Below are 26,216 nucleotides of genomic sequence, written 5' to 3'. Positions count from 1 at the left end.
CTCATCTGCTCTCTTTGTTTCTGGCTAAATAATCTTCCTTGGGTTTGTGTGTGTTTGTATTTATGTGATGGCGCCTGTCGTAGCATAAATTAAGAGTGTGAAAGTGATTACGGGATACGTCTGCTCTCTGTCTGCTTTTGTAAATTGCTTGCCTTTTGTCACACCCCACAAATTCCTTGTTATCCCTGCTGGAAATACCAGTAAACCCCATTCACTGTGCCACATACCTTTCCTCGCTGAGTGTAAATAAATGCTTGTGTGGAAATGTTCCCAGCTCGTTTTCGTCTTTTCCTTCATTGGTCCAGCATGGTTCGTATCCTAGCTTAGCCAGGACGTTATCCCCCAACGATCTGTTTTTCTAGCCGTTACGTCCTTGGCAGTTATGCTCGGCAGCATCTGGTCCGGTAAGGTGATCTGGTTTGAACAAGGTGTACCGAGGGCGTGTCCCCCGGTAATTCGATCACGTGAACATTAGGTAAATGGTATTTATTAGACAGGACCCGAAGTCACGTGGCCGAGTTATTGGCGTTCACGGTCGATTAGCAACCCGCCGTGTCACGAAGTTATTCGTGTGCGCCAGCCTGCAATTCCGGAGAGTCTGGTAGGAACCCGAGGTAGTTTCCCCCCTCGTGGTTTTCTCGCCCCCGACCCCCGGGTCCGCAACAATATTTAAATTTAATCTATTTTAAATTCAGGCTGTCACAACAAAATGTGCACAAGCCAAGGGGTGTGAATACTTTCTGAAGGTGCTGTGTATATTGTTAATATAATATGTTCCCCCACAAGGAACATCAATGCGTGAGCAAAATTGTGATTTAACGAGTGTGTGATCGCATGTGCTGCAGGTCCGTAATGACTGGCTCGACCTCCGTGTACCTGTGTGGGTCATGGACATGCAGTTCCTTCCTCAATCAGAGAAGATTGTGACGTGTACAGCTCACCATCAAGTAATACCGATATTTGATTCAGTATTCATGATTGTATACTTTGAAATGTAAATATCTTGTCTTTCCAGCGACTTTCAAAACTGATGTCGTTGACCCTTTGCAATATGAATTTGAAAATAAATCTAAATATATATATATATATAGATATATATAAATATATATCGGGTCTGTTGTCTGTGGCCGGTGGTGAACCCGTCTGGCTTTGCAGGGGTGGCGGCACATCAACAGCCCGGCAGGGAGTCCACTCGTATGCTCTCGAAGGATGGCAGCCGCACATGAATTTTGCTATACCTCGAAAAAGCTCTCTCAGCGGCTCTGCGCCGCTTCCTTTTATAAGCCCCGGGCGAAGGATGGGGCGAGACCGGAAAGCGCCATGCTGTGGCCCAAATCCCGCTCTGCTATTGGGCCACAGCGGCTCTAGCCACGTCCTGCCAAGCTCCGGAACCGGAAACCAGCTCAGATGCCCTCCAACCTCGACACGGTTCGGATCGCCCTACTTAACGTGGCGAGCATGCTTCTCAAGCTGGCACCCCGGCCCCGAACGTGCACTGAGCATAGTTTGTGCATAGAATGGTGGCAGACTTTCTCCGCTACCCACGGGTTCCTTCGCGAGCCACAATGCACATTCGGGACCCGAACCAAATCCCTGGATCACCCTTCCCACGACCCCTCCTCGCTGCTTACGGTCTTGCTGTGGTCTGATGACTGGATGAGGGCTGTGATAATTCCAGACGCTCACCCGGATCGTTCCCGGTGAGATGCAGTGGAGAATATAGCGTCTGTAGTGCGGTCGAGTGTCGTCTGTAGTGTGGTCAAGTGAAAGGCATATTCCAAGTGTTTGACCAGCTTTTGATTTTGTCAAAGGTTTCAAGAGAGCTGGTCTTTATATAAACCTAAAAAGACTAAAATCTTGTCAACCGAGAAGATCAACGTGTTCATATTGGGAGACAATCACGTGGAAATAGTGGAAAGTTTCATCTTCCTGGGTTCTAAGATTGATATGAGTGGAGAATGTGAATGAGAAATTAATCGATGATTCGTGTTGTGGAGAACGGCAATGTTAGAATTGATAAAGATGTGACAAAACAAATCAAGAGGAGTCTGGTGAATGCTCTGGTATTTACAGTTACAATGTATGGATGTGAGGAGTGGACAGTGAATAAGAAAAGAATGGAAGAAGATTGAGAGGTTTGAAATGTGGTTTTGGAGGTGAATGTTAATAAATCCATGAACTGCAAGAAGAACAAACAAAATCAGTGCTTGAAGAAATTAGACCACCGTGTACATAAGAAGCGCTGATGATGGAACAGAAACTGTCATGCTTTGGACACGTCATGCGTGCAGAAAACGGAAGCCTGGAGAAATTAACCATGCTCGGAATGGTTGAGGGAAGAAGAGGAAGAGGCAGACGTTACATGTGCTGGATGGATGGGGTAACGGTTGCAACCAAGCTCTCTCTGCCAGAGCTTCAGAAAGCGGTGTCGGACAGAGATGTTTGGAGAAATCTGATCATGAATGGCACCGGAAGTCAGATGCAACTTGACGGAACTAGGTAACTACATGACAAGATACAAGCACACGCTCCACATCAATTACAACACACCACGAACATGAAACATGTGCTTATTATCCCTGTTTGTCCCTGCTTGGAACCGATCAGAACGACCAAAAGGCAGGTCGGTGGGTCTGCGGATGGCACATGGTGCCAAAAGACATGAAAGGTCATGCCATGGTCCTTTCTCACTGTCCTTCTCCACCAATGAGATAACAAACTGTATGTCCCACTAATTTGGCACAACTTTTGGCTTTAGGAATGAAAATAATAGCAGTGCTTGTCTCGTCCACCCCCCTCCCCCAATTACCCCCTTATCCCACCTAAAAATAATTGTCATCCACTTTGCATAAACCCCAAGAGGATCATAGTTATCAACAACTCTTCTCTTTGTCCATTGTACTGGTAACAAGCCCATCTTGTATTGATTGTCCATGGATAACAGTGACATTATCCTTTGATGGGCCATCTAGGTATGGTTCGTTGTGTTCCTCCACTCTTCATCCGCAGAAAGAGTGAAACATTCGGGCATGGACAAGTCTAAAGAGTGTCGCCTGCTCGTTCTTTTCTGCAGACCACTGCTCCTGGGATCCGCACAGGGGTCCTGGTACCTCGGGCACACTCCGTGGACGGGATATCTCCTGCTTCTGAGGTCCCTGTGAAGGTCCCCGATACCCACTCTCTGCTCCAAGCTCCCAAACATCTGTTTCACTCCAGCTCAGAAGTCCTCTTTAGTCAGTTTCAATCAAGTGTTTAGTTCGATTGAAATGGTATTTTCAAGACTATGTGCTGGATCCCTGGGATATACTTCATCCAACATATGGAAGTGATAAGAGTGTCGATAACATCGTCAAAACAGGAATTTTGGGTTGACCTCAACAGGCTGAAAGTGAAACTCGAAGGTGTAGCGGTTCACGTCGATGCACAAATTCATGGTGATTGATTGCCTACATTGATGAGGATTATTCCGTGCCACTCGCTGATCGCACGGTTACTGTGTTTTTGATCCATTTGGGCACCAATCGTTGAATGAGGGGTCGTGTTCAAATTGTTTGGAATTGTGAATGTGCACGATTCTTTGAATTGAAGTGCAGTATCGGTGTCTTGGGCCCATGTGTGCATGCACACTGTGCATAAAGTGGTATTTACTGTTCTGTTTGTGCTGCAGGTACGTGTGTATGATCAGAGTGGGAAGCAGCGCAGGCCCATATTAGAGACCACCTTTGATGAGTTTCCACTCACAGCTATGGCACTCACTCCTCAACACGAGTAAGAAATTCATGCAATATCTTCTTCGCCTTAAAACGAACAAGTCTTTTTTTCTTTTTCTTTTGGTGTTTGGCACCAAACTGCTCATATTATATATTGCAATGTTTCTCTTTTTTGTTATTATATAAGTCTCAATAAGCATGCGTGTGTGCACCCATTTGTATGTGTGTGCATATACTGTACATACATGAAGAACAACCATGGGAGACACCCGTGTCTCTTGATCCTGTATTCCACATAAACTAAACAACAAGGCCTTTTTTTTATCAACGAAACAACAAGGCCTTTTTTTAAATGCAATATCCGTTTTAAAATACGAGTGGGCCTGTTGGTCCAATAGACCAAATTTTCATTGTTCTTCACGCCATTGTAGCATACCTGCCTGCTGTACTGCTGGAACATTAGATTGCCTTTCACCAAGCCCAGGTGTACTTAGGCCAGGGGGGGGGGCAATATTCATTTGTTATTATTATTGCCAGATGATACTACTATTATTATTGTTGTTAATGTTAATATGGAATGGGCAAAGCCGAGAAGCGAACGTAGAATTCTTCTTACATTCGCTTCTGACTTTACCTATAACTGGTTCACAACGGTATACTTGCCAACTCTCCCGTGGTACATGTAAGCGCCGCACAGCTGATGATTTTGATGCAATTTCCGGTTACTTTGGCCTGGATTCGGGATCAGCGATCAAATAATGTAAATCACGATTAAAAAATATTTTTTGATGATGCGGGAGATGTCTTTATTACAATTAACTTTGGGAAAAAAATAATTGAATAAATAAACGATCACTTCTGGTCAAAAATAAAAGAAATTAAAAGTTCCGGAAAGAGTTTCAAAATCACTCCCGGTAATGTTAAATACAAAATAAACACTTCCTGTCAAGAAAAAAATCACTTATCAGGTCAGGTATGGGAGCATGTGCCAGAACAGCGCGTCGCTGCGTCCACTTTCCGCCGGTACTCCAGGGGCCTCCGTCTGGCCATCCCCCAGGCAGATGCCAGGCCCATCCCCATCTCCTTGAGATGATGGTCAACCTGCTGCAACCATGAGGCACGTGGTCGGCCCATTGGCCTCCTCCACTCATGAGACTCCCTCGCTGAGAGAATCTGGTGAGCAGGATCAGCGTCAGGAAAACGAGCCACATGTCCATACAGCCGCAACTGACGCTCACGGACGATGCAGGTGACAAATCTCATCCGAGTCTCTCTCAGCAACCGCTCGTTGGACACAAAATCCGACCAGCGATAGCCAAGGATTCTCCGAAGACACCTGGTACCAAAGGAATTAAGTCTCCGTCTCAGATCTTTGGTCAGAGTCCAAGTCTCACACCCATAGAGCAAGACTGGAAGTACCAAGGACCTGAAGACTCGGACTTTCTTCCTCCCGCACAGGTACCGGCAGCGCCACACCCCATGATCCAGTGAATCCATGACTCCCCAGGCCCGACCCAGACGTCTATTGACCTCTGACTCACAGCCAGCAGAGACATGAATATCACTGCCAAGGTAAGTGAATCTCTCCACGACCTCAACATCCTCACCACAAACAGACACAGACAGGACAGCAGCATCCAAGATGTCACCGAAAGCCTGGATCTTAGTTTTGACCCAAGAAACCCGTAATCCCAGCGGCTCCGACTCCTCATTCAGCACCTCGAGGGCCCCCAAAAGGATGTCTAAAGTCTCCGCAAAGATGACTGCATCGTCTGCAAAATCAAGGTCCGAGATCTTGACATTCCCAAACGATGCACCGCAACTTGATCTCTCCGACATCCTCCCTAAAATCCAGTCCATACAAGTGCTGAAAAGTGTGGGGGCAAGTACACATCCCTGACGAACTCCAGTAACAACTGGAAATAAGTCAGAGATGGTACCACCACACTTCACTGCACTCTCAGTACCAGAGTAGAGTTCAGACATCAGATCGATCAGTTTTGGTGGCACACCACGAAGACCAAGAATCCTCCAGAGGACATCCCGATTCACTGAATCGAACGCTTTACAGAGATCAACATAGGCTGCAAGCAGCCCCTGCCGAAACTCTCGTCTGCATTCGGTGAGGACACGAAGAGCAAGGATACAGTCAATCGTTGACCTCTTTGGTGTAAAGCCTGACTGCTCTGGACGCTGGTGCTCAAGCAGATGGTGGCGAACCCTATCGAGAATTATCCGAGCAAAGACCTTGCCCGGCACTGAGAGCAGCGTCACCCCTCGGTAGTTGTTGCAGTCTTGGCGATCACCCTTCCCTTTCCAGAGAGGGACAACAAGGCCCCTCTTCCAGTCAGTTGGGATGATGCCTGTGTTCCAGGCAGAGCACAAAACTGCATGCAATGACACGAGTGCAGCATTTCCACTAGCCTTGAGAAGTTCGGCATGGATGCCACAAATCCCTGGAGCTTTGCCCCGTTTCAACTGGTTCACCGCAGCCCGTGTTTCCACAAGCGAAGGTGGACCACAGTTGATTCGTGGGTCAGCAACAGGGATTGTAACACCCTTGACGTCCAACTCGACAGCTGGGGGATCAGCCTGGTACAACCGCTCAAAGTAACCGGCCCAGCGGGCCTTCACTTCAGACACCTCTGTCAAGAGCCAACCACTCTCTGCTCGAACTGCAGTGCTCCGAGGGATGGGCTTGGATGAACGTAATGCGCAAATTCTCCTGTAAGCGGGACGAGAATCACCTGTCCACAGGTGATGCTCTACCCCCTCACAGATTCCTCGCACATAGGCCTCCTTGTCCACCCTCAGTGCACGTACAGTTTTACGCCTCAGCTCTCTGAACAGCTCAGCTCTTCCATTCAGCCTGGCCCTGCGACTCTGGTCAATGGTATCCAGTGTCCCTTGAGAGACAAAATTCTTCTTTGCCCTGCGGTGAGTTCCAAGACATCCACCGGCAACATCAAGGGCGGTGGTCTTGAAGGCGCTCCACAACTCTTCAGGACCCCCCAAAGCACCCAGACCCCCCAAGTGTCCACTCAGCCTGTTCACAAACTCCTCAGCTTCTCTCTCATCCCTGAGCTTGGCAACATCCAGCCTAGGCTGGGATGGTACCATTCTCCAGGATTTAAGGTGCAGCTTTAGAGTTGCTACAACAAGCCTGTGGTCAGTATTGAGGAACTGAGCACTCCGGTAGACCCTGCAGTTCTGGATCATCCTCCAACGACCGTCAATGAGGACATGGTCAATCTCCTTTGCCACACCGCCAGCGTTGGAATACCAAGTCTAGCGATGAGCTTGTGGGCGCTGAAACCATGAACCAGCCACCCGAAGTCCATGACTTCTTGCAAAGTCAAGGAACTTAGTCCTATTCTGGTTCATAGTTCCTGACCCATGGGGACCAACACACACCTCATAACCATCCCTATCAGTTCCAGTCGATGCATTGAAATCCCCCAAGACGAGAAGTGTATCTTGTCTGGGGCACTGATCAACCACAGACTCGAGTGTGGCGTAGAATGCATCCTTCACGGTGAGATCACTCGCCTCAGTCGGAGCATAAACAGAGACCAGGGAAATGGCACCTAAGGAGTGACGAATCCTTAATCTCATAATCACTTTTGGAAGGATAAAATTAACTTTGGGAAAAAAAATAATTGAATAAATAAATAAACACTTCTGGTCATGATCTCCTCGCATGCATCATTCCCCAAGACAAAAACCAGAAACAAAACAAAAACGGAAGCAAAATGGTCATAGGCAACGACACGGATTCACAATTGCCAGGGTATTGTGTTGTTTTTGTTGTTTCCTATTCTCTCATGTGCACGCGTTAAGTAATATTCACAGGATAGAAATAAAACCCAATCGTGTTTATACACCGCACAGCGTTTAACAACAACCGGAAACAAAAGGTGATAGCTAACGACACGGATTCCAAATAGCCATGAGTATTGTGTTGTTGTTGTTTCCTATTGTCTCACATGTACGCGTTAAGTATGAAGCTCACTGCGTTCGCTATAAGTATCTATCTACACCTCACTATCCGAAAACATGGACCATCTTCTATCTTCTCATCCAAACTCTCTCTTCCTCTTATGTGGTGACTTCAATTGTCATCACGCCAGTTGGCTAGGTGTAGGTACCTCTCTCACCTGCCATGGCACCTCAGCAAAAGCTTTCTGTGACTCATAGGGACTGACTCAATTGGTCAACTTCCCGACCCGGATCTCAACCAATGGTACTCCATCTCTTCTGGATCTGATTTTCACAAACTTTCCTGACAATATCTGCTGCTCTTCCTTCGCTCCAATTGGTTCTTCTGACCACGTCCTTGTCAAAGTGGACATCTCTCTGGCTGTTATCAGAGAACCACCTCACCACCGTCGAGTCTGGCATTTCACTCAAGCCGACTGGCAGGGTCTCCGAGCAGCCATCAAACTTACAGACTGGTCTCGTATTGCTACTTTCTCAAACATTAACTCATCCTGGGAATTCTTTCAAAGAAACTTGCTCTCCCTCTTGCACAGATTTATCCCCTCTCGTGTTCAGTTGTCCTACCCTTCCTCCCGCCCTTGGTTTACTGAAGATTGTGGCGAGGCAGTTGTCCTGAAACAACTTGCCTTTGCCTCATGGAAAGCAAACGCAACTGAGGGCAATCTCAGTTCCTTCCACAAAGCTCGGAACAAGTGTGTATCTACCCTCAGGAGAGCCAGAAAACAACATCTTTCTCATCTCAAGTCTGAACTCTCAAACCTCTCTTTCTCTCCTCAAAATCCTGGTGGCGTTTAATCAAATCTGTTTCTGGTGTATGTTCCCCCTCCATCCCCTCCCTTCCCTCAAATGGCCGCACTGCTGATACCGCACGTGAAAAAGCTGAATGTCTAAACTCGGTGTTTGCAGCTAAATCTTGTGTCCAAAACCCATCTCTATCTCTACCCACTTTACCCAGTCGCACCCAACTGTCCCTGGACTCTGTGCCCTTTTCTCCTGACAAGGTGGAGAGCTTGCTTTCAAACCTCGACTCAGATTCTGCAATCGGTCCAGACGGCATCAGCCCACGTGTCCTCAAAGCCTGCTCTTCTGCTCTTGCTCACCCTCTCTCTGTTCTATTCACCCTCTCATTTGCCCAAGGTCATCTGCCATCTGCTTGGAAATCAGCAAACATCACTGTCCTGCATAAAAAAAGGTGCAAAAACAGATCCCTGCAACTACAGACCAATCAGCCTTCTCCCAATCATCAGCAAGGTGATGGAATCCATCATCGCTTCAGACATTAAATCCTTCCTCTTCTCCAATGGCTTGATTTCCAATCATCAATTTGGTTTCACACCAGGTCACTCTACCCTGGATATGCTGCTTCTGCTCTCCCATCAATGGATGGAGGTCCTCAATGCCAGACAGGAAATCCGAGCCTGTTCCTGGACATATCACGTGCTTTTGACACGGTCTGGCACCCTGCCCTACTCACCAAACTCTCTTCCCATGGTATTCAAGGCCATCTCCACTCATGGCTCGCAGACTTCCTCTCCTGTCGCAGTCAACGTGTGGCCCTAAATGGAGTTCTTTCATCCCCTCTTCCTGTCCTGGCTGGAGTTCCTCAAGGTAGCGTTCTGGGCCCTGTTCTTTTTCTGGTTTTCATCAATGATCTCTCCGACTCTCTGGAAAATCCTCTAGATCTCTTTGCTGACGACTCCACCCTCTGCTGTACCATCTGTCATCCCTCAGACTGGCAAGCAGCAGCTTCTTCGCTCACTGCAGATCTGGATAAAATCACAAACTGGTCCAACACGTGGAACATGTCTTTCAATCCAGACAAATCTCACACTCTCACTATGTCTCTTCGAAAGGACCGTTTATAACCCCCCCCCATCCACTTTCTCAACAATCCTCTGGAAGAAGTCTTTTCTTTGAAGCTTCTGGGTCTCACTATCTGCCATGACCTTTCCTGGGAAAGTCACATTTCCAACCTCGCCTCAAAAGCCAGTCGCCGACTGGGAATCCTCCGTCGTGTAAAGTCCTTCCTCGGCCCTATTGAGCTCCTGACCACTTACAAAGCTTTTGTCCGTAACCTGATGGAGTACTGCTCTCCCCTCTGGGCTGGTGCTCCTGCCTCCCACCTTTCTCGGCTTCACGCTGTCGAAACCAGGGCATTTAAGATCATCGGAATCTCCCGCAATGAAGCTGAGTCTTTGGGCCTCTCACTCAATCACCGCAGGTTGGTCGGTGGTCTTTCTGTCTTCTACCGACTCCTCTCCAGCCTTGACACCCCTGCTCTCTCTGCGATTTGTCCCCACCACATTTCCACAAGGCGCTCTATGTCCGCCAACAACCCCGTTCTGGTAAAACTACCAAAATCACGAATCGCTGCTCACCTTCACTCTTTCATTCCTCCTTTTTTTCCCGCCTTTGGAATAAACTTCCTCACTCTATTCTTTCCCATTCTTCCCTCCAGGCTTTCAAAACAGCTGTTCACCACCACCTCTTATCATCCCCCATCCAAATCCTCGATCTTTTCTACCCCAGATAATCCACCCAAGCCCACTTCCTTCAATTCCCCTGCTTTCCTTCCTGAAAGTCCCTGTAATGTCCATCTTGTATTCCCCATGTTCCCCGTCCCATCCCTCTCCCTTCCACAAATCTCCTAATGTCTGTTCCCCACTGTTTTGTCCCTCCCACTCCCGCCCCTCTTGTCTCATGCCCCCCTTGCTGTGCGTTGTGTGTTAGCTCTCATACGAGCCTCGACAATGTATACAAAAAAAAAAGTATTCATTAATATATGCTTTGTTGCAATGCTACAATTTGTTTTTGTTATTTATTTTGTAAGTAGAATGCGATTCCAGAGAAGGACGTGTGAAGCTGCTCAAAACACCTTAACATGGCGTGCATTTAAAACGTGGGAATTCTTCTGGATTATTTGTAGTTAATTAGCTGAATCAACTCGGCGGGATCATGACAATCATTTTGGTGTATCACATTCCAAATCAGAAAGCTCCAGTAGAACTCCACAAAAAACATGACACACACACACACACACACACACACACACACACACACACACACACACACACACACACACACACACACACACACACACACACACACACACACACACCTCTTCCATTTCTCGCACATGTATTCACCCTTGAAACAAAACTGCACCTTATGAAGCCAAAGTTTTAAGATGATGTTTCGACTCAAATTGAAAAATTTATTCTGCTATATGGAGTTCTATATCAGATCTGTGACTTGCTACAGGTACCATGTAAACCTGTACTCACCTGTTTCATGGTCAGGTTGGCGGCGACTAAGCCGTCTCCCCCATAAGATTTCCTGGTGAGGAGGGCGTTTGGCTATGGATACCCAGCAGGACTGAAAAGAAAACCTGTCAAAGTGCGGAGGAGCTCCTTGTGAGCCAATTGCTGTCCATATCGGGTGCCCAACTTTGTCTGTGGACATCATCCCACAGTTGGGTAACCTTTCCTTGGAGGTTGGTGGCAGGATTTGCACTCCGACCACCGTAAAAGCCTTCACTCCGCAAAACACTAAAAAGAAAAAAAAATCTGAAAATCCACTTCGTGGGAGTACCTCCTATGCAGCTGCCCTGCGAAGGGCAGCTCACCGGATGACGGGATTGGGGCAACCTGCGGGACCCCCACTATTTGATGCTAGGAGGAAAAACACAGGGTAACCTGAGGTTGGATTGCGGTTGTGGGTGTTGGGGTGGTGCTGAGGTGTCATCCACCAGACAGCGATCTCCTCAGGTTTACCTGAGGCAGTCCATTTGGGTGGGTGCCTGGAATGTCCCATCCCTAAGAGAAGAGAGGATGATCACCTGTCTCTGTTATCATCTGAGCTCCAGCACTTGAACATCAGTATTGCAGCACTCTCTGATGTTTGGAGATCGGATAGTGGCGAAATCATGGCGAGTGGTTACACCTACTCTTTGTATGGTCGCTCGGATGGTTACCATGCCCAGGGAGTTGCTGAATCCTTGTCCAATAAATTGACTCCCATGATAATTGAGGTAACACCGGTCAATGAGCATATTGTGAGACTAAGGATTCGTCACTCCTTGGGTGTCATTTCACTGGTCCCTGTTTATGCTCCGACTGAGGCAAGTGATCTCACCATAAAGGATGTATTCCATGCCGTGCTCGTCCATGGTTGATCAGTCCCTCAGATGAGATACTCTTATAGTCTTGGGCAAATTCAGTGCAACAAATTGCACTGATAGGGATGGTGATGAGACGTGTCTGGAACTGTGAACCAGAATAGCACTAAGTTCCTTGACTTTGCACTAAGTCGTAGACTTAGGGTGGCTGGTTCATGGTTTCAGTGCCCACTAGCTCATTGCTGGACTTGGCATTCCAACGCTGGTGGTGTGGCAAAGGAGATTGACCATGTGCTCGCTGATGTTTAGTGGAGGATGACTCAGAACTGCAGGGTCGACTGGAGTAGCCAGTTCCTCAATACTGACTGCAGGCTTGTTGTCGCATCTCTGAAGTTGCAGCTTAAATCCGGGAGAATGGTACCATCACAGTCTATGCCGGATGTTGACAAGCTCAGGAATAAGAGGGTAGCTGAGGAGTTTGTGAACAGGCTGAGTGGGGATTTGGGGGGTCTGGGTGCTGTGGGGAATCGTGAAGAGTTATGGAGTGCCTTCAATACTACCATCCTTGATGTTGCCGGCAGATATCTTGGAATCCACCATAAGGTGAAGAGGAACTTTGTCTCCGAAGGGACACTGAATACCATTGACCAGAGTCACAGGGCCAGGCTTGATGGCAGAGCTGAGGTATTCAGGGAGCTGAGGCATAAAACTCCACCTGTGCTGAGGGCAGACAAGGAGGCCTTTCTACCTGGAATCTGTAAAGGGGTAGAGCATTGCCTGTGGACAAATGATTCTCGTCCTGGTTACAGAGGAATCCGTGCATTGCGTTCCTCCAAGCCTGTCCCTCGGTGTGCTGCTGTGAGAGCAGAGGGTGGTGGACTCTTTTTCAGAGGAATTTGAAGTGAAGCTCCGTTGGGCCGGTTACTTTGATCGGCTGCACGAGGTTGACCCACCAGCTGTTGAGTTGGATGTCAGGGGTATAACTATCCCTATTCCTGACCCTCCAATCAACTGTGATCCACATTCGGTTGTGGAAACACAGGCTGTGGTGACCCAGTTGAAAGGGGGTAAAGCCCCAGGGATCTGTGGCATCCATGCTGACTTTCTGAAGGCGAGTGAAAATGCAGCAATGGTATCGTTGCAGGTAGATCTGTGCTCTGTTTGGAGCACAGGCATCGTCCCAACTGACTGGAAAAGGGGCCTCGTTATCCCTCTCTGGAAAGGAAAGGGTGATCGCCAGGATGGCAACAACTACCGAGGGGTGGCCCTACTCTCAGTGCCAGGCAAAGTCTTTGATAGGATAATTCTTCATAGGGTTCTCCACCATCTGCTTGAGCGCCAGCACCCGGAGCAGTTGGGCTTTCCATCAAAGAAGTCAACGGTTGACCGTATCCTTGCTCTCCAGGAACTCACCGGACACAGACGAGAGTTTCAGCAGGGGCTGCTTGCAGCCGATGTTATCTCCATAAAGCATTCGATTCCGTGAATCAGGATGCCCTCTGGAGGATTCTCCGTCTTCGCGGGGTGCCATCAAAGTTGATTGATCTGATTTCTAAACTGTACTCTGGTACAGAGATTATTGTGAGGTGTGGTTTTTCCATCTCCGACTTATTTCCAGTTATTACTGGAGTTTGTCAGGGGTGTGTATTGGCCCCCACACTCAACACTTGCAAGGATTGGATTCTGGGGAAGATGTTAGAGAGATCAAGCTGTGGTGCAAAGCTTGAGAATGTCAAGATTTCTGACCTTGATTTCGCAGATGATGCAGTCATCCTTGCAGAAACACTTTATGTCCTTGTAGGGGTCGTGGAGGCACTGGATGAGAAATCCGAGCCATTGGGACTACGGGTTTCCTGAGTCAAAACGAAGATCCAGGCTTTCAATGACATCTTGGATGCTGCCATCTTGTCTGTACCTGTTTGTGGTAAAGATGTTGAGGTCACGAAGGGATTCACTTACCTTGGCAGTGATATTCATGTCTCCGCATGTTATGAGCCAGTGGTCAGTCGATGTCTGGGTCGGGCCTGGGCAGTCATGGATTCACTGGATCATGGGGTGTTGCACTGTCGGTACCTATGCAGCACTAAACTCCGAGTCTTCAGGTCCTTAGTGCTTCCAGTCTTGCTCTTCGAATGTGAGACGTGGATGCTGACAAAGAATCTGAGATGAAGACTTAACTCCTTCAGTACCAGGTCTCTTCGGAGAATCCTTGGCCATCGCTGGTCAGACTTTGTGTCCAACGAGCCGTTGCTGAGAGACTCAAATGAGATTTGTTGCCGGTATTGTCTGTTAGCGTCAGCTGCGGCAGTGTGGACATGTGGCTCGATTTCCTGACGCTGATCCTGTTCATCAGATTCTCTCAGCGAGGGAGCCTCGTGAGTGGAGGAGGCCAATGGGATGACCATGTGCCTCCTGGTTGCAGCAGCTTGATCAGCATCTCAAGGAGATGGGGACGGGCCAGGCATCTGCCTGGGGGATGGCCAGACGGAGGTGTACTGTACTGAAATGGGAGATGCTTAGCAGGCAGACACGAGCGGAAGGACAGTCGAGCCGAGCTGTGTTGTACAAGTGCGAGCGCGGGCGTACTCTGCCCGGCGGCTCCCCTTTATTCCGTATTCGGCACACTCACGAGCCGGGCGACTCCTGTATTACTACGACGCCTCAGACGGCGCGCACACCCTATATCCCTTGCAGATACGATAACCACCACGACCACTCCTCCCATCATCACGCCCATCATGCATCATCATCATGCCCCTCCCCGTAGGCCCGCAGACTACACCACACTCCTCCCTCCTAAAAGTATGATTATTAAATGATCACCATTATAAGAAGCATTATAAGGACTTCGGTATAATAATCATGAAAATAAAATGAAAAATAGCGAAGTATAATAGCACACCACATCATATAATGTGTCGATGCGAGCGAGTGGAGCAGCAAAGGCCAGGTTCCAAAGACGGAGGTGCACAAAGCACCCACCAAATTCTGACCGCGTTACCGATACGAAGCAGCAAAATGAGAAGCACAGCAGCACTACGCAGCAAAAACGCCCCCAGGCGGCCCATGCTGACATGGCCCTCGCCGAGGTCGTGACGACCTTTCGAGCCAACCTCCCCCCGGCACCATCAAACGCCTCCGGCCCACTCCCCCCAGGCAGACCCGACGTAGATAAACATTCCGAGGCCGGAAGCCCGCTGTCTGGAAGCCGTGGCGCCAGCCTTAGACCTTGGCCGGGGGCACTGAACAGCGCCGCTGGCTGTATGCATTTAATGCTCCAAAACAACTCACGCACCACAATCAGTTGAGACGCCAACGCCCGTCCAAACGGCCTTGAGCGAACACAGAGAGCTGCGCTCGCAACCAGAGGTGGGGGTAACGCCGACCAGGGCACCAATCTTGGTCCTGAGTCGACCTCCGAGACCTACACGGCCGCTAGACGGGAGCAACTCCACTTAAACCACACTGCAATCATAGGCTCGTTATAAATCACTACGAACATTATTCGAAGTATTGCAAATTCATTTTTCCGTACAGCGCGCTTTTTTGATAAAATCCCAGCACATGACAAAGCAACTACCTGCGGCCTGGGGCAACTGGAGGCCAATAAACCTTCTTTATTCGCCCCCACATCACATTGATCATAACACCAACTCCATTGACTGATCCCCGCCAAATCCACTTTCACACGAGAACTGCTGGCATTTATTTCAACAACGTTAAACTGCATCACTAGAACAAGGAAAAACATATATGCCCTGAACAACAACCCACAACCCACATCACGAGCCCGTTTCTTGGTTGTCGACTTGATGTTGCGACTCTCGACTCCCTTTAACGCCACGGGCTCCCCGCCACCTGTTGAAGCTGCCTGAACAACACCGACGCGCATTGCCTCACGAACACTGCCGAAGCGCGGGAATTCATCGCGAGCGAAGCGCGGGAACTCATCGCGAGAGCTGATATGGCTCTCACCGCTTCCGACCCGCACATCACCGCCGCAGGCAGCAACGAACGGTCGCTCCCGTTGCATCGACGCGGCCCCCGCCGCCAGAGCCTCGCCCTCGGTACTCGACGAAGGTCTCGAAGAGAGCACTGGCACATCTGCAGGTACGAACCGGAGATCCAGTCCGAGGTGCGCCAGCCCGTTCCGACCCACAAGGGTCCGGCTCGCCGGCATCGCCATGCCCCGGTTGCAGGCCGATCTCCAGGTCACTGGGGTCCTGCTGCGGTGCCCCTTCACTCCCGGTGCGACCGTGCTGCGGTGCCCCTTCGCTCCCGGTGCGACCTCGCTGCGGTGCGCGCCCTCGTCCCGCACCGCTAGGCGCGCGAGCACCCTGCGGCACTTGTGCCATCGCACGGACTCCGGGCTGCGCGACCTGCGGCACTTGTGCCATCACACGGACCTCGGGATTAGCCGCCATGCTCCAGCTGGAGCTACTCATTACGTCCTGGCCAGCAATGGCGCGGACATCCGTAAGTGTCTGCTCGACAGATGAAGCAGTCGCGACCGCCGAGTCGAATGTGATGTCGGTCAACCGTAGGATGGCTGCTCGCAGACCAGAAATAAAACGATCTCTGAGCCGTGCCGGATGCTCCTCTGTCGTGAATTTGCACGGCACAGCCGAATGCGATGCGCGGGCAGCACGAGTGGACTCAATTAGACACCCGATCCGTGCCTCGCTCACTTCAACCTCCCCTGCCACTGATCTTGTCATCTCCGAATCAATTAGAAGCAGGTTTCGACCCGGGACGGAAGGATCGCTTCGCACACCGCCATCTATGACCGTAACAATGGGCGATGACCCTCGGCCCACACACCGTAGACGACCTCGAGAGCTCAGACCGCCGTCCGAGTGATTGCATTGCCACGCTCGCCCACGACCCGCGCCGCAGACCGTGCGCATGGCCGTGCGTGCCTGGCCCATCGCGATGACCCCTAGACCATCTGCTGTGCCCCGACCATCGAGACCTCGGACATTCTCCAGAGCTTGCGCGACGTCCCACGCCGCGTTCGAGCCGAAACGCGTGTCCTCGACCAAACGAACAGGAAAATGAACCAAACAAACGAACGTTGCCCACTCGACGTGGCCGAAGTCGATTCCGACGAAGGCGGGCACGCGTATGTTTGCCGTGCACCGACCCTCTGCCATGTTCGCGCTGGCGAGACCTTTGGCTCCGTAGCTTGGAACCGCACGGGTCATTTGCCGCCCTTACACACGCCGATCCGAAGATCCTCGTTCGCCAACTGTACTGTACTGAAATGGGAGATGCTTAGCAGGCAGACACGAGCGGAAGGACAGTCGAGCCGGGCTGTGTTGTAAAAGTGTGAGCGCGGGCGTACTCTGCCCGGCGGCTCCCCTTTATTCCGTATTCGGCACACTCACGAGCCGGGCGACTCCAGTATTACTACGACGCCTCAGACGGCGCGCACACCCTATATCCCTTGCAGATACGATAACCACCACGACCACTCCTCCCATCATCACGCCCATCATGCATCATCATCATGCCCCTCCCCGTAGGCCCGCAGACCACACCACAGGAGGCCCCTGGAGTACCAATGGAAAGTGGACGCAACAACGCGCTGCTCCAACTCATGCTGCCATACGTAACCTAACATAACTATGGAAGAGTTTGATTTCATGATTGCTATTTTTTATGCAGTTCGCTTAAGGCTCATGGAAAGCAATGTTTTTTTGTTTTGTTTGTTTTTTTAACCCCCGAAAACCTTCACGAGCCCACCCCAAGTTCAACCACAAGTTTTCAACTCATTCTGTCCAGTGGTTCAGAAGTGCATAGAAGTAAAACAAATAAAACTGCAACGGCACTCGGTGGAGCGCTTATCTCTGCCAGGCTGAACAGTTTACGTTTTGTATCCCACTGATCGGCCTGATCTGCATCTGGACCTCAACCAAAATGTAATCGGCTTATTCTTGTTACATCTGCAACTCATCCACCGAGTTGTGTCTTGATCCGTCCACAACATTTTGAAATATCATTCTACATATCATCTTTGGCACCATCTCTCAATGGTGAAGAATCACTGAAATTTTTTTTCGAGTACTCTGATCTGGATCTTCACCAAAATCAAACAATTTAGTCCTTGTCACACACCCAACCTGTCCATCAAGTTACGGCCAAATCCATCCATCACTTTTTTGATATCCTGCTCACAGACAGAGAGACAGGGGTGAAAACATAACCTCTGTTCACCTTCGCTGGCAGAGGTAATCATTATGATATTGTCCCGTTTACATCCCGTACGACCATATACCACTCCGGTATAGAACCACAAAATGCCGAAGCATTCACTTTGAGGATGGCTAGTTTAATGCCAAATCTGTTTGCTCAGCCAACCGAGCAGAGAATGTGCTCGCATGCTGAACGAGATCTAATCCCCAACGGTAATAAACTACACTAGCCGAAACCCCGTCACAGACGGATTCCGTTCATTCAACCACCCTCACCAGCTCACCCACACTCGAGGGACATGGACTGGACAGGGAGTGCTTGTCCCCACCTACTCATCCCCTGCCCCTGCCCCATTCCTCCCCGCCTCCCACCCCCCACCTTCAATTTGCTTACCCGCGCCCAAAAATGTAATTACCCCCGCCCCGCCTCTTCACTCCGCGCCCCCGTCTCTTGATTCCCCGCCCCACTTGCCCCCACCCCCTGTGCACCCCCTCACACTCAACCCCGCCTCATTCACCCCAGCCCCCGCCCCATTTCCCCCCTGTCTCTCGCTTTCAATTTGCTTACCCCGCCCCAAAATTTGCTTACCTTGCCCCCCGCCTCTTCACTCCCTGACCCCGTCTCTTCATCCCCCGCCCCGCCTCTTCACTCCGCGCCCCCGTCTCTTGATTCCCCGCCCCACTTACCCCCACCCCCTGTCCACCCCCTCACACTCAACCCCCTCATTCACCCCAGCCCCCGCCCACTCATCCTCCGCCCCATTTCCCCCCTGTCTCCCGCTTTCAATTTGCTTACACCCGCCCCAAAATTTGCTTAACTTGCCCCCCGCCTCTTCACTCCCTGCCCCCGTCTCTTCATCCCCCGCCCCCGCCTCTTCACTCCTCGCCCCCGTCTCAACGAAAAGTGTTTATTCTGCTTCAGAGTTGAAAGTTGACTCTTGCCACGATGTGTGATGCACTCTTACAGGTACGAAGTTTCTTTCAGTCCAGGTCACAGTACCGAGAAAAACGTGACGCGACCGCGAGGAGGAGCACAAAATTGGTCCTTCAGTATTAATATATAGATTCTTAACCTAATTTAGATTCCGAGGGAAACGCCAATTATTATGAAATGAGTGACCTGCTGGAGGTGGATAGAGCAGGCATGCATCGTCTTATGAAAGGATTTATTTAATAATAAAGACTCAAGCAAGAGGTACATTTAAGAATAGATCAGTGGGATGAGAGACACAAAATGAAAGACTCTAATAATAAATAAATTGACCCTAATATTCCCCAAAAAACTCTTCTAAGGGCTCGGACACACACACACACGAACACATACACTCGCAAATAAACTAAACAAGGCTGTTTTTTTAAGTTCAAATGTCTTTTAGGGAACAGCACGGAGAGTCAAAAAGGCCAATACCAGGCAAAATTTAGTTTTCAAACCTTCCAGTGATCCCAGATAAAAGGCTTTAACTGTTCTACCAGGACTTTGATGTCGTCAACAAAGGTCACAGTGCTAGAAAAAGGTGAAGGCAACAGCCACCTTGGAAGTAATTGCAACCCTACATTGTGGATGTCGGACAGCATCCCTCGTACGGCCAAGGAGGAATTATTTAGCACATCAACAAACAATCCCAATTGAGCTGTGCAGTTTGAAAAGCTCATATTGGACACTTCTGAGAATACAAGTAAATTACATTAACTTTCTGTCCAAACCTTGGTTGCATTTTGGTTCGAGTGTCCACGCCAAACCTGGGATATTGACGATTCAATGCCGAACCTGGTCGCGTCGTACCGGTAGGTGCTGCTTCCTCACTTGAGTCTCGGCATTTGGAAGATAGAGCAAGGACAAATGCTGTGCGTTGGCATCCATGGGTCTGAGGAAATTTTCCCTTAATTGCTCCACTTACCACGGAAAGAAAAGTTAACAAAGATAGCATTGCCGGTATTCAGAGTGCCCGGGGGAAATGACTGTACGTCACTTCCTTCGAGGTCAGTGGCTGTTTGAGGTCAAGTCCGGTGTCGTCTCGTGTGCTTGTTCCCACTTTGTGTTGCTGGTTCTCCAGAGACCTTGTCAAGTGAGCACACTGTCCGGAACTTTTTTTTTGTCAAATGGCTTATGTTGAGGTTTATGAGCAATGGAGACCCTTATCAAATAGCTGTACACTCCATAATGGACCTCGCAGGTCCATTTTGGATCGGTCGATGCTCGTCATTTCGGATCAGTCAACATTCAATCGTCTGAACTTTTAGAAGCCCTGTTTCGTCCTCGTCCCTTTTGTCACTTCACATTGTCCTTGGATTTACGCTATAGTTGACTTTAGATTTCACTTTTGATGTAGTTTGACTCTTATTAAGTATGGTACCATCTTCCTTCCGTGGTGTCGATTCCATTTTTATTTATTTTTTTTCCAATTGACTCGGTACTTTGGTATCGAGCACAGATGAATAATTAATCGCTGATTCGTTGGAGGGAAGTTTCTTGTTTTCTTTTCGTTTTTTTTTGAAAGTTATGGGAATGCAATTATTTTGCAACTGTTGTATCACCCGACATTTGGGTGACATTTCCTGGTGTTTTTAATCTGTTTATTTATATCTCTGCAAAGAGCATAGGAACGATCCTTTTTGTACAACAAAGTGAGTGTGCTATTATACGTATAAAGTGTGCGTGTGCTTCCTCTCCTTGTGCACATTACCCTCACTCCCTCTTCTCCACGGACATGTTTGAAGTCTGTATCCAAATGCAATTATTAACCTCATTGCTTTACTTCATTTGCTCTCAGCGTTTTTGGAATGCATCCGACGTTCGGATTTCAAGTGTGAGACCCTTCTGGTGTTTAAGATTTGTGCACACTGTTGGTCTGGCTTTGGGAAGAGTCTCCTGATACCATTGCAACACAATACGAGAAATCTATGTGTAATTTGTAATTGATTAAGTGCCTTGTCTCCATCAACAAAATGCTCTGTATAAATACAGTTACTGTTACTATTGTTGTTAGTATTATTTTTATTATTATTATTGATTGTGCTTGTAAATACAGGTTTCGCAGTGGTAACGGTAATTTATTTTAAAATAACATCAGTGTGCGTAAGATTATTTTATGGCAAAGTCCAGACAATGCATTTTCGACTTTCCCATTCCCCGTTGTGTTTCAGTTCCGTCGTAGTTGGAAACACGCACGGTCAGGTGGCGGTTGTCGATCTCAGAAGAGGTACAGCATTTTAATTACAAACATCACATCACGGCGCAAAGTGTTCGCAGCTTTGTGTTGACATGGTAACGCATTGCTGATCTTTTTTTTTTTTTTTTTTTGCACGGTCCAAAAGAGCATCACAACAATTTATTTTAACTTATATAATGTCAGGAATGTATCTTGTATGTACGTTATACGTTTCATCTACTCCTCCAAGAGCATTTGACCGAGGAAGCTGAAACTTTCAGTGATTAATGAGGGCACCCTGAAGTTTTGTTTGATTCCATCAAGTTTTGGAAAAAAACATGTTTTGTCCATCTTGGAAGGGGTAAGGAAGTGTTAGGGTTAGCTGTTCTTCTTTTGGAAGGGGTAAGGGAGTGCAATTCTAATTTCTCCGAGCTACATCGTCACGATGTATTATATTATCTATGCACAGAAGCAGTACGCATGTGTTTGCGTCATATACATAACCTGGGTTATTTTTGGGAGCAATCGAGGTGGCACTCTGGTGCCTATACACCGCCCAAATAAAATGATGGGTCAGAAGAACACGTTGCATGCTCAGAACAAGATCACCCGTAGGGGAGGTACTCTTCCAGTTAATTTAAAACGCTTTGGTAAACTTTGTCAATGAAATCTTTCCGGTGTTCATACTGGAAAGAAAGAGATGACTCTGTTTCCCTGTTTACCACAAGCTACTCTTCTAAAGGTTATGGTTCTTGGTGGATCTACACATTGGTGAAACTCTTCCACATTTTAAGGAAATCCATATTTTTGTAACAACCCGTATGGAGGTTTCTGTATTTTCGTCGTCAGAAAAACGTGCTGCGATTATAGGGAATTGAGGTACTATTCCGATATGCTGATTAGTTTCCCATTTCATCCGGATAGGGTGTAATGCTGACACATCTTGACCACAATTATATGTATTACTCCCATGGTAGTTTTTTGTGAAGTATTTTTGTAGAAGTTAGCCAAGTACAAAAGCTTGCAAGCGCGTTACCGTGATCCGATGTCCGACAAGCAGGACAACGTCTGTCTCGTGTCGATGTCAGTAAATACGGAAATAGCGTCCATTGTTGAATTTTCCCATCGCCGTTCCCTCCTATGAACTTCACGAAAAATACCGGTGTCGTCTTTACATTGCATGAAGTTAAGACACGATTCTTCTGCACCCAAATACAAAACCTCGTGTCTGTTGGTCGCGTTGAAGTTTGTGACCCCATCGATACGAGTTTCATGGGGGGAAAGGAGTGGGGATGAGAAAAGTGTGGCAAGCACAGGGACTAGTGTTAGAAATGCAAATAAAATAAATATTTTAAAACTAATTTGTTTATTATGACTTGCAACTTTCCCTTGTACATGTCAGATGTGGCATGGTGTATGTTTACTGACCCCTGCTGGAGGGGGCGGGTTGAATTGTTAATTCTGCTGGTCTCTTTTTTATTTTTTTATTTATTTGTTTGTTCTTTGAGAACATGACCAGTTTTAACCTCCACTGGGGACTTGTCATTAAAGCTTTGCCAAAATGGTTTCTCACGTGCTAAATCTGCAGTGGCTGGTAAGACCAAATGTGTTCTTACAGAATAACAGTTTATTATAAGAAGACACAGGATGACAAAAATGGAGAATCCCGGGACAAAAAAATAGACGGACATGAAAACAGGCAGATAAGTAAATAAAGAAAGTACACTCGCGATCTGATATAACAGAAACCCACTTAATACAGGAAATGTAATTGAATCAAAATGGCCACGAGCGCACAACAGGAGGTGCCGGACGAGATCTTTTGGGCAGACATTATGGCATTAATGAGTCCAGTATCTGCCAAGTAAAGAAATACGTAGAACACATAAGAAGGTAGTGAATTTACACCAGAGCGAGGGTGATTCCGGTAAACCGCTCAATGACATGACCGTGAGTTTCAAGGGGGTCGTGAATACTCTGGTTTTGCACCACGAGCGAGGGTGATTCCGGTAAACCACTCCATTACATGACGCGTGACACCCTCCTCTCCCCTCCCTCCACCCCCCTTTAAAAAACACATGTTATCAAAGTCCTGGAAAGGTATGTGGTATTCACTGTTCATTTATTTCATCGCAATAAAGTCCCAGCAATGAATGTTCGGGTGAAACAAAGAAATTCTTCCCCAAGTATCGCTTTCATTTGCATTGTTTTGCAACAATTTGGACAGGATCACCCCCAAAATGCATATTTTGACATCAAGTTTTCAAAAAATTTCTGGGAGGGTCAGGGGGGTTATGCTTCTGGAGCCCCCTTGTAAAGAGTCGTTTTACTCGGTACTCCTTTTTTTTCAAAAGTTTTTCCAGTTTCACCCATGAATACATTTTCAAAGCTGACAATGCAGGTAAACAGGAAGTATGTAGCATCCTTTTCTTTGATGTGCATGCAGCATGTAGTTGTGGTTGGCATTATTTGCAGGGGGTGCAGCTGTGCCACTGAAATATGTAGCATTGTAGCATGTTATGCCAAATAAAAAAAAAATTTTAAACAATATTCTCATAAGTTGCAAGCTTATTAGTGCCCTACCGGTTTAATTCGAGGGGACTATAGGTTTGCTCTCCGTCTGTCCGTCCATCCGTCCGCCCCACCTGTGGCTTTTCAGACGTTTTTCCCATACCCTCTAACATTTTCAATTACAACTTGGTGCATGTCTTTATTATGACAAGTTACAGAACAAGTTCGAGTTTCAGGACGTTCGGCAATTTTCACAGAGTTATGTCCTTTTTGGACGTAGAAAATATCACATCAGTCAGGGACATGTATTGCAAAGCAATTCTTGCTCTTGTTAGCTAAGTTATGCATTTTAGGATGTGCAGCAGTCTCATAAGCAGGACAACAAACCAGAATAATGTCTGAACAATAGTCTCCATTGTCACTTATTTAGTTAATGCATCAAACAGCTCAATATTCATCTTGTGATGTATCAAAATGTCAATCTCGAGTTGTACTTTAATTGCACACCTGGTCGATGCAACATGAGTTTTCACACAGTTTAGAAAAGTATTTATCACACACAATTATGTATGGTTGTATTCGGTGAAATTGCAGTGCACTGGTATTTTGAATCTGCATTTGATCAAAAATTAACACAATTACAGAGGCCTGTGTTTCAAAGGCAGGACAAGGGAGGCATCAGAGTCCCTCGGATGAACGTTAAAATGGATTTCCCATCAGATAGGTAGGAGAGTTATCACCAGCACCCTGAACAAGTTACAAATTCCTGCAACAGTCGAACATCAGGCTTGGCCAACTCTGCCTCCATCCTTCACCTCACTTTGGCACCAGAGCTGATTATTTTTGTAAGAAGGCTGAATTCCTCAATTCTGTGTTTGCTTCCAAATCTTGTCAACAACTGAGGATTTATTGTCCATTCCCTGGACTTCATGAACCATTCCTAATCTTCATCAACGATCTTTCTGACTCTGTAAAATCCCCTTTCTCTAGTTGCTGATGACTCCAAACCTCTGCTGTACAATCCTTCATCGCTCAAATAGCCAGGCTGTAGCCTCTTCCCTCTCTTCACATCACAAGCTGGTCAACACACTTGGAATGTCTCTTTCAATCCTGACAAATATCACACACTCACTCTCTCTCTTAAAAGACCATCAAGTGAACCCTCCCATCTACTTCCTTAACAATCCTCTTACAGCCGTGATCTATCTTTGGCAAACCACGTATTTCGGTTAGCCTCCAAAGCCAGCCATCAACTGGGCATCCTCCATCATGCAAAGTCTCTCCTTGGCACACCTGAACTCTTATGGAGTATTATTGATGGAGTACTGCTCTCCCCTCTGGGCTGGTGCCCCTGCCTCACACCTTAGTCAGCTTGATGCCATGGAAACCAAGTTCTTCAAAATCATCAGCATCTCCCTGATGAAGCTGAGTCTCTGGGCCTATCTCTTTCACATTGCAGACAGGTAGGTGGGCTCTCCGTCTTCTGCCGCCCCCTTTATGGTCTTGCACCCTGTCTTTTCCATGCTCTGTACCCTCCCCTCTTCCACCCATGTTTCCACAGGGTGCACATGATCTGCCAGGCACCACCTTCTGGTTAAACTCCCAAATCCAGACTCGCTGCTCACCGCCACTCATTCATTCCTCTTTTTCCCCACCTGAAAAACCAACTCCCTCAGTCTCTTCAATCTAATTCTTCCCTACAAGGCTTCAAGACAGCTGTTCACCACAATCTCAGGTCACCCCCTCCTCCCATCTTCAACTATGATCTTTCCTACCCCCATTATTCCTCTCCAAACCCACCTTTTTCCAGGTTTCCAGTTTCTCCTTCCACTTCTGCGATTGAGAGTTTGTGGCTGTGTCCATCTTGCTCACCGTGTGTTCTCCCCTTGCTCTCAATAATCGCCACACCCGTCATCCCTCCAAGACTCCCTCTATTTTTGTCCCTCAACCCAGCTATTGCCGTGTTCCCCCACCCCCTCCTCCTACTGTTAGTTTTGTTCTGTTACGTCTGCGTTCTCGCTCCTCTACGAGCGTCCACTCTGACAAAAAAAGACAACAATCTAATTTTTTGAGGAATTCACATTTTCTTTCCAGTGAGAAGCACTGCAATGTTAAGTTCACAATGGCTTGGTTTTTAAGGGAGGAAACAAATTAGGAAGAAAAGCAACGGTTGTACGGCAAATCTCCATGTGCAGTCTGATTCCTTCAGTTTGCTTTTCTCCCAATTTCAGGCTGGGATGGGTCAGTGAAAGAGGGAAAGGTGATGTTTATCGGTGGATGGTCTGCATTTGGTGACAAAATGAAACAATTACCAATCTGCTTTTATTCTAACTGGTACACCCGCTCCCTGTACTATTTATAACTGCACTAGTTACGAGTGGACTAGACCTGCACTAGTCCCTGTACTGTACTGCATTAGTTACTCATGGCAGGAAGGGTCATGTTATTATCCTTTCTGGGGTATGTAAGTACACTAGATCTAGCCTCGGGCCCATTAGTCTGGGGGGACGCGATAAACATATGGTGTGGTTTTTAA

At 47.8% G+C, this 26,216-nt stretch overlaps 1 protein-coding gene across 1 annotated transcript in view; it reads left to right on the top strand.

Annotated features, from left to right (window-relative positions):
* WDR74 (WD repeat domain 74) overlaps positions 1 to 26,216 on the top strand; it is a 68,606-nt gene that overhangs the window by 33,552 nt on the left and 8,838 nt on the right. The window contains exons 6-8 of the mRNA XM_085889387.1: positions 846 to 947; positions 3,668 to 3,768; positions 21,165 to 21,220. Coding sequence (XP_085745513.1) covers positions 846 to 947; positions 3,668 to 3,768; positions 21,165 to 21,220 — 259 coding nt within the window. The remainder of the gene's footprint in view (positions 1 to 845; positions 948 to 3,667; positions 3,769 to 21,164; positions 21,221 to 26,216) is intronic.

This window comes from Eptatretus burgeri, chromosome 7, assembly GCF_056783735.1.
Source record: "Eptatretus burgeri isolate ZD-2024b chromosome 7, Ebu_testis_v1, whole genome shotgun sequence".
Taxonomy (NCBI): domain Eukaryota; kingdom Metazoa; phylum Chordata; class Myxini; order Myxiniformes; family Myxinidae; genus Eptatretus; species Eptatretus burgeri.
This window is presented reverse-complemented; position numbering and strand designations above follow the sequence as displayed.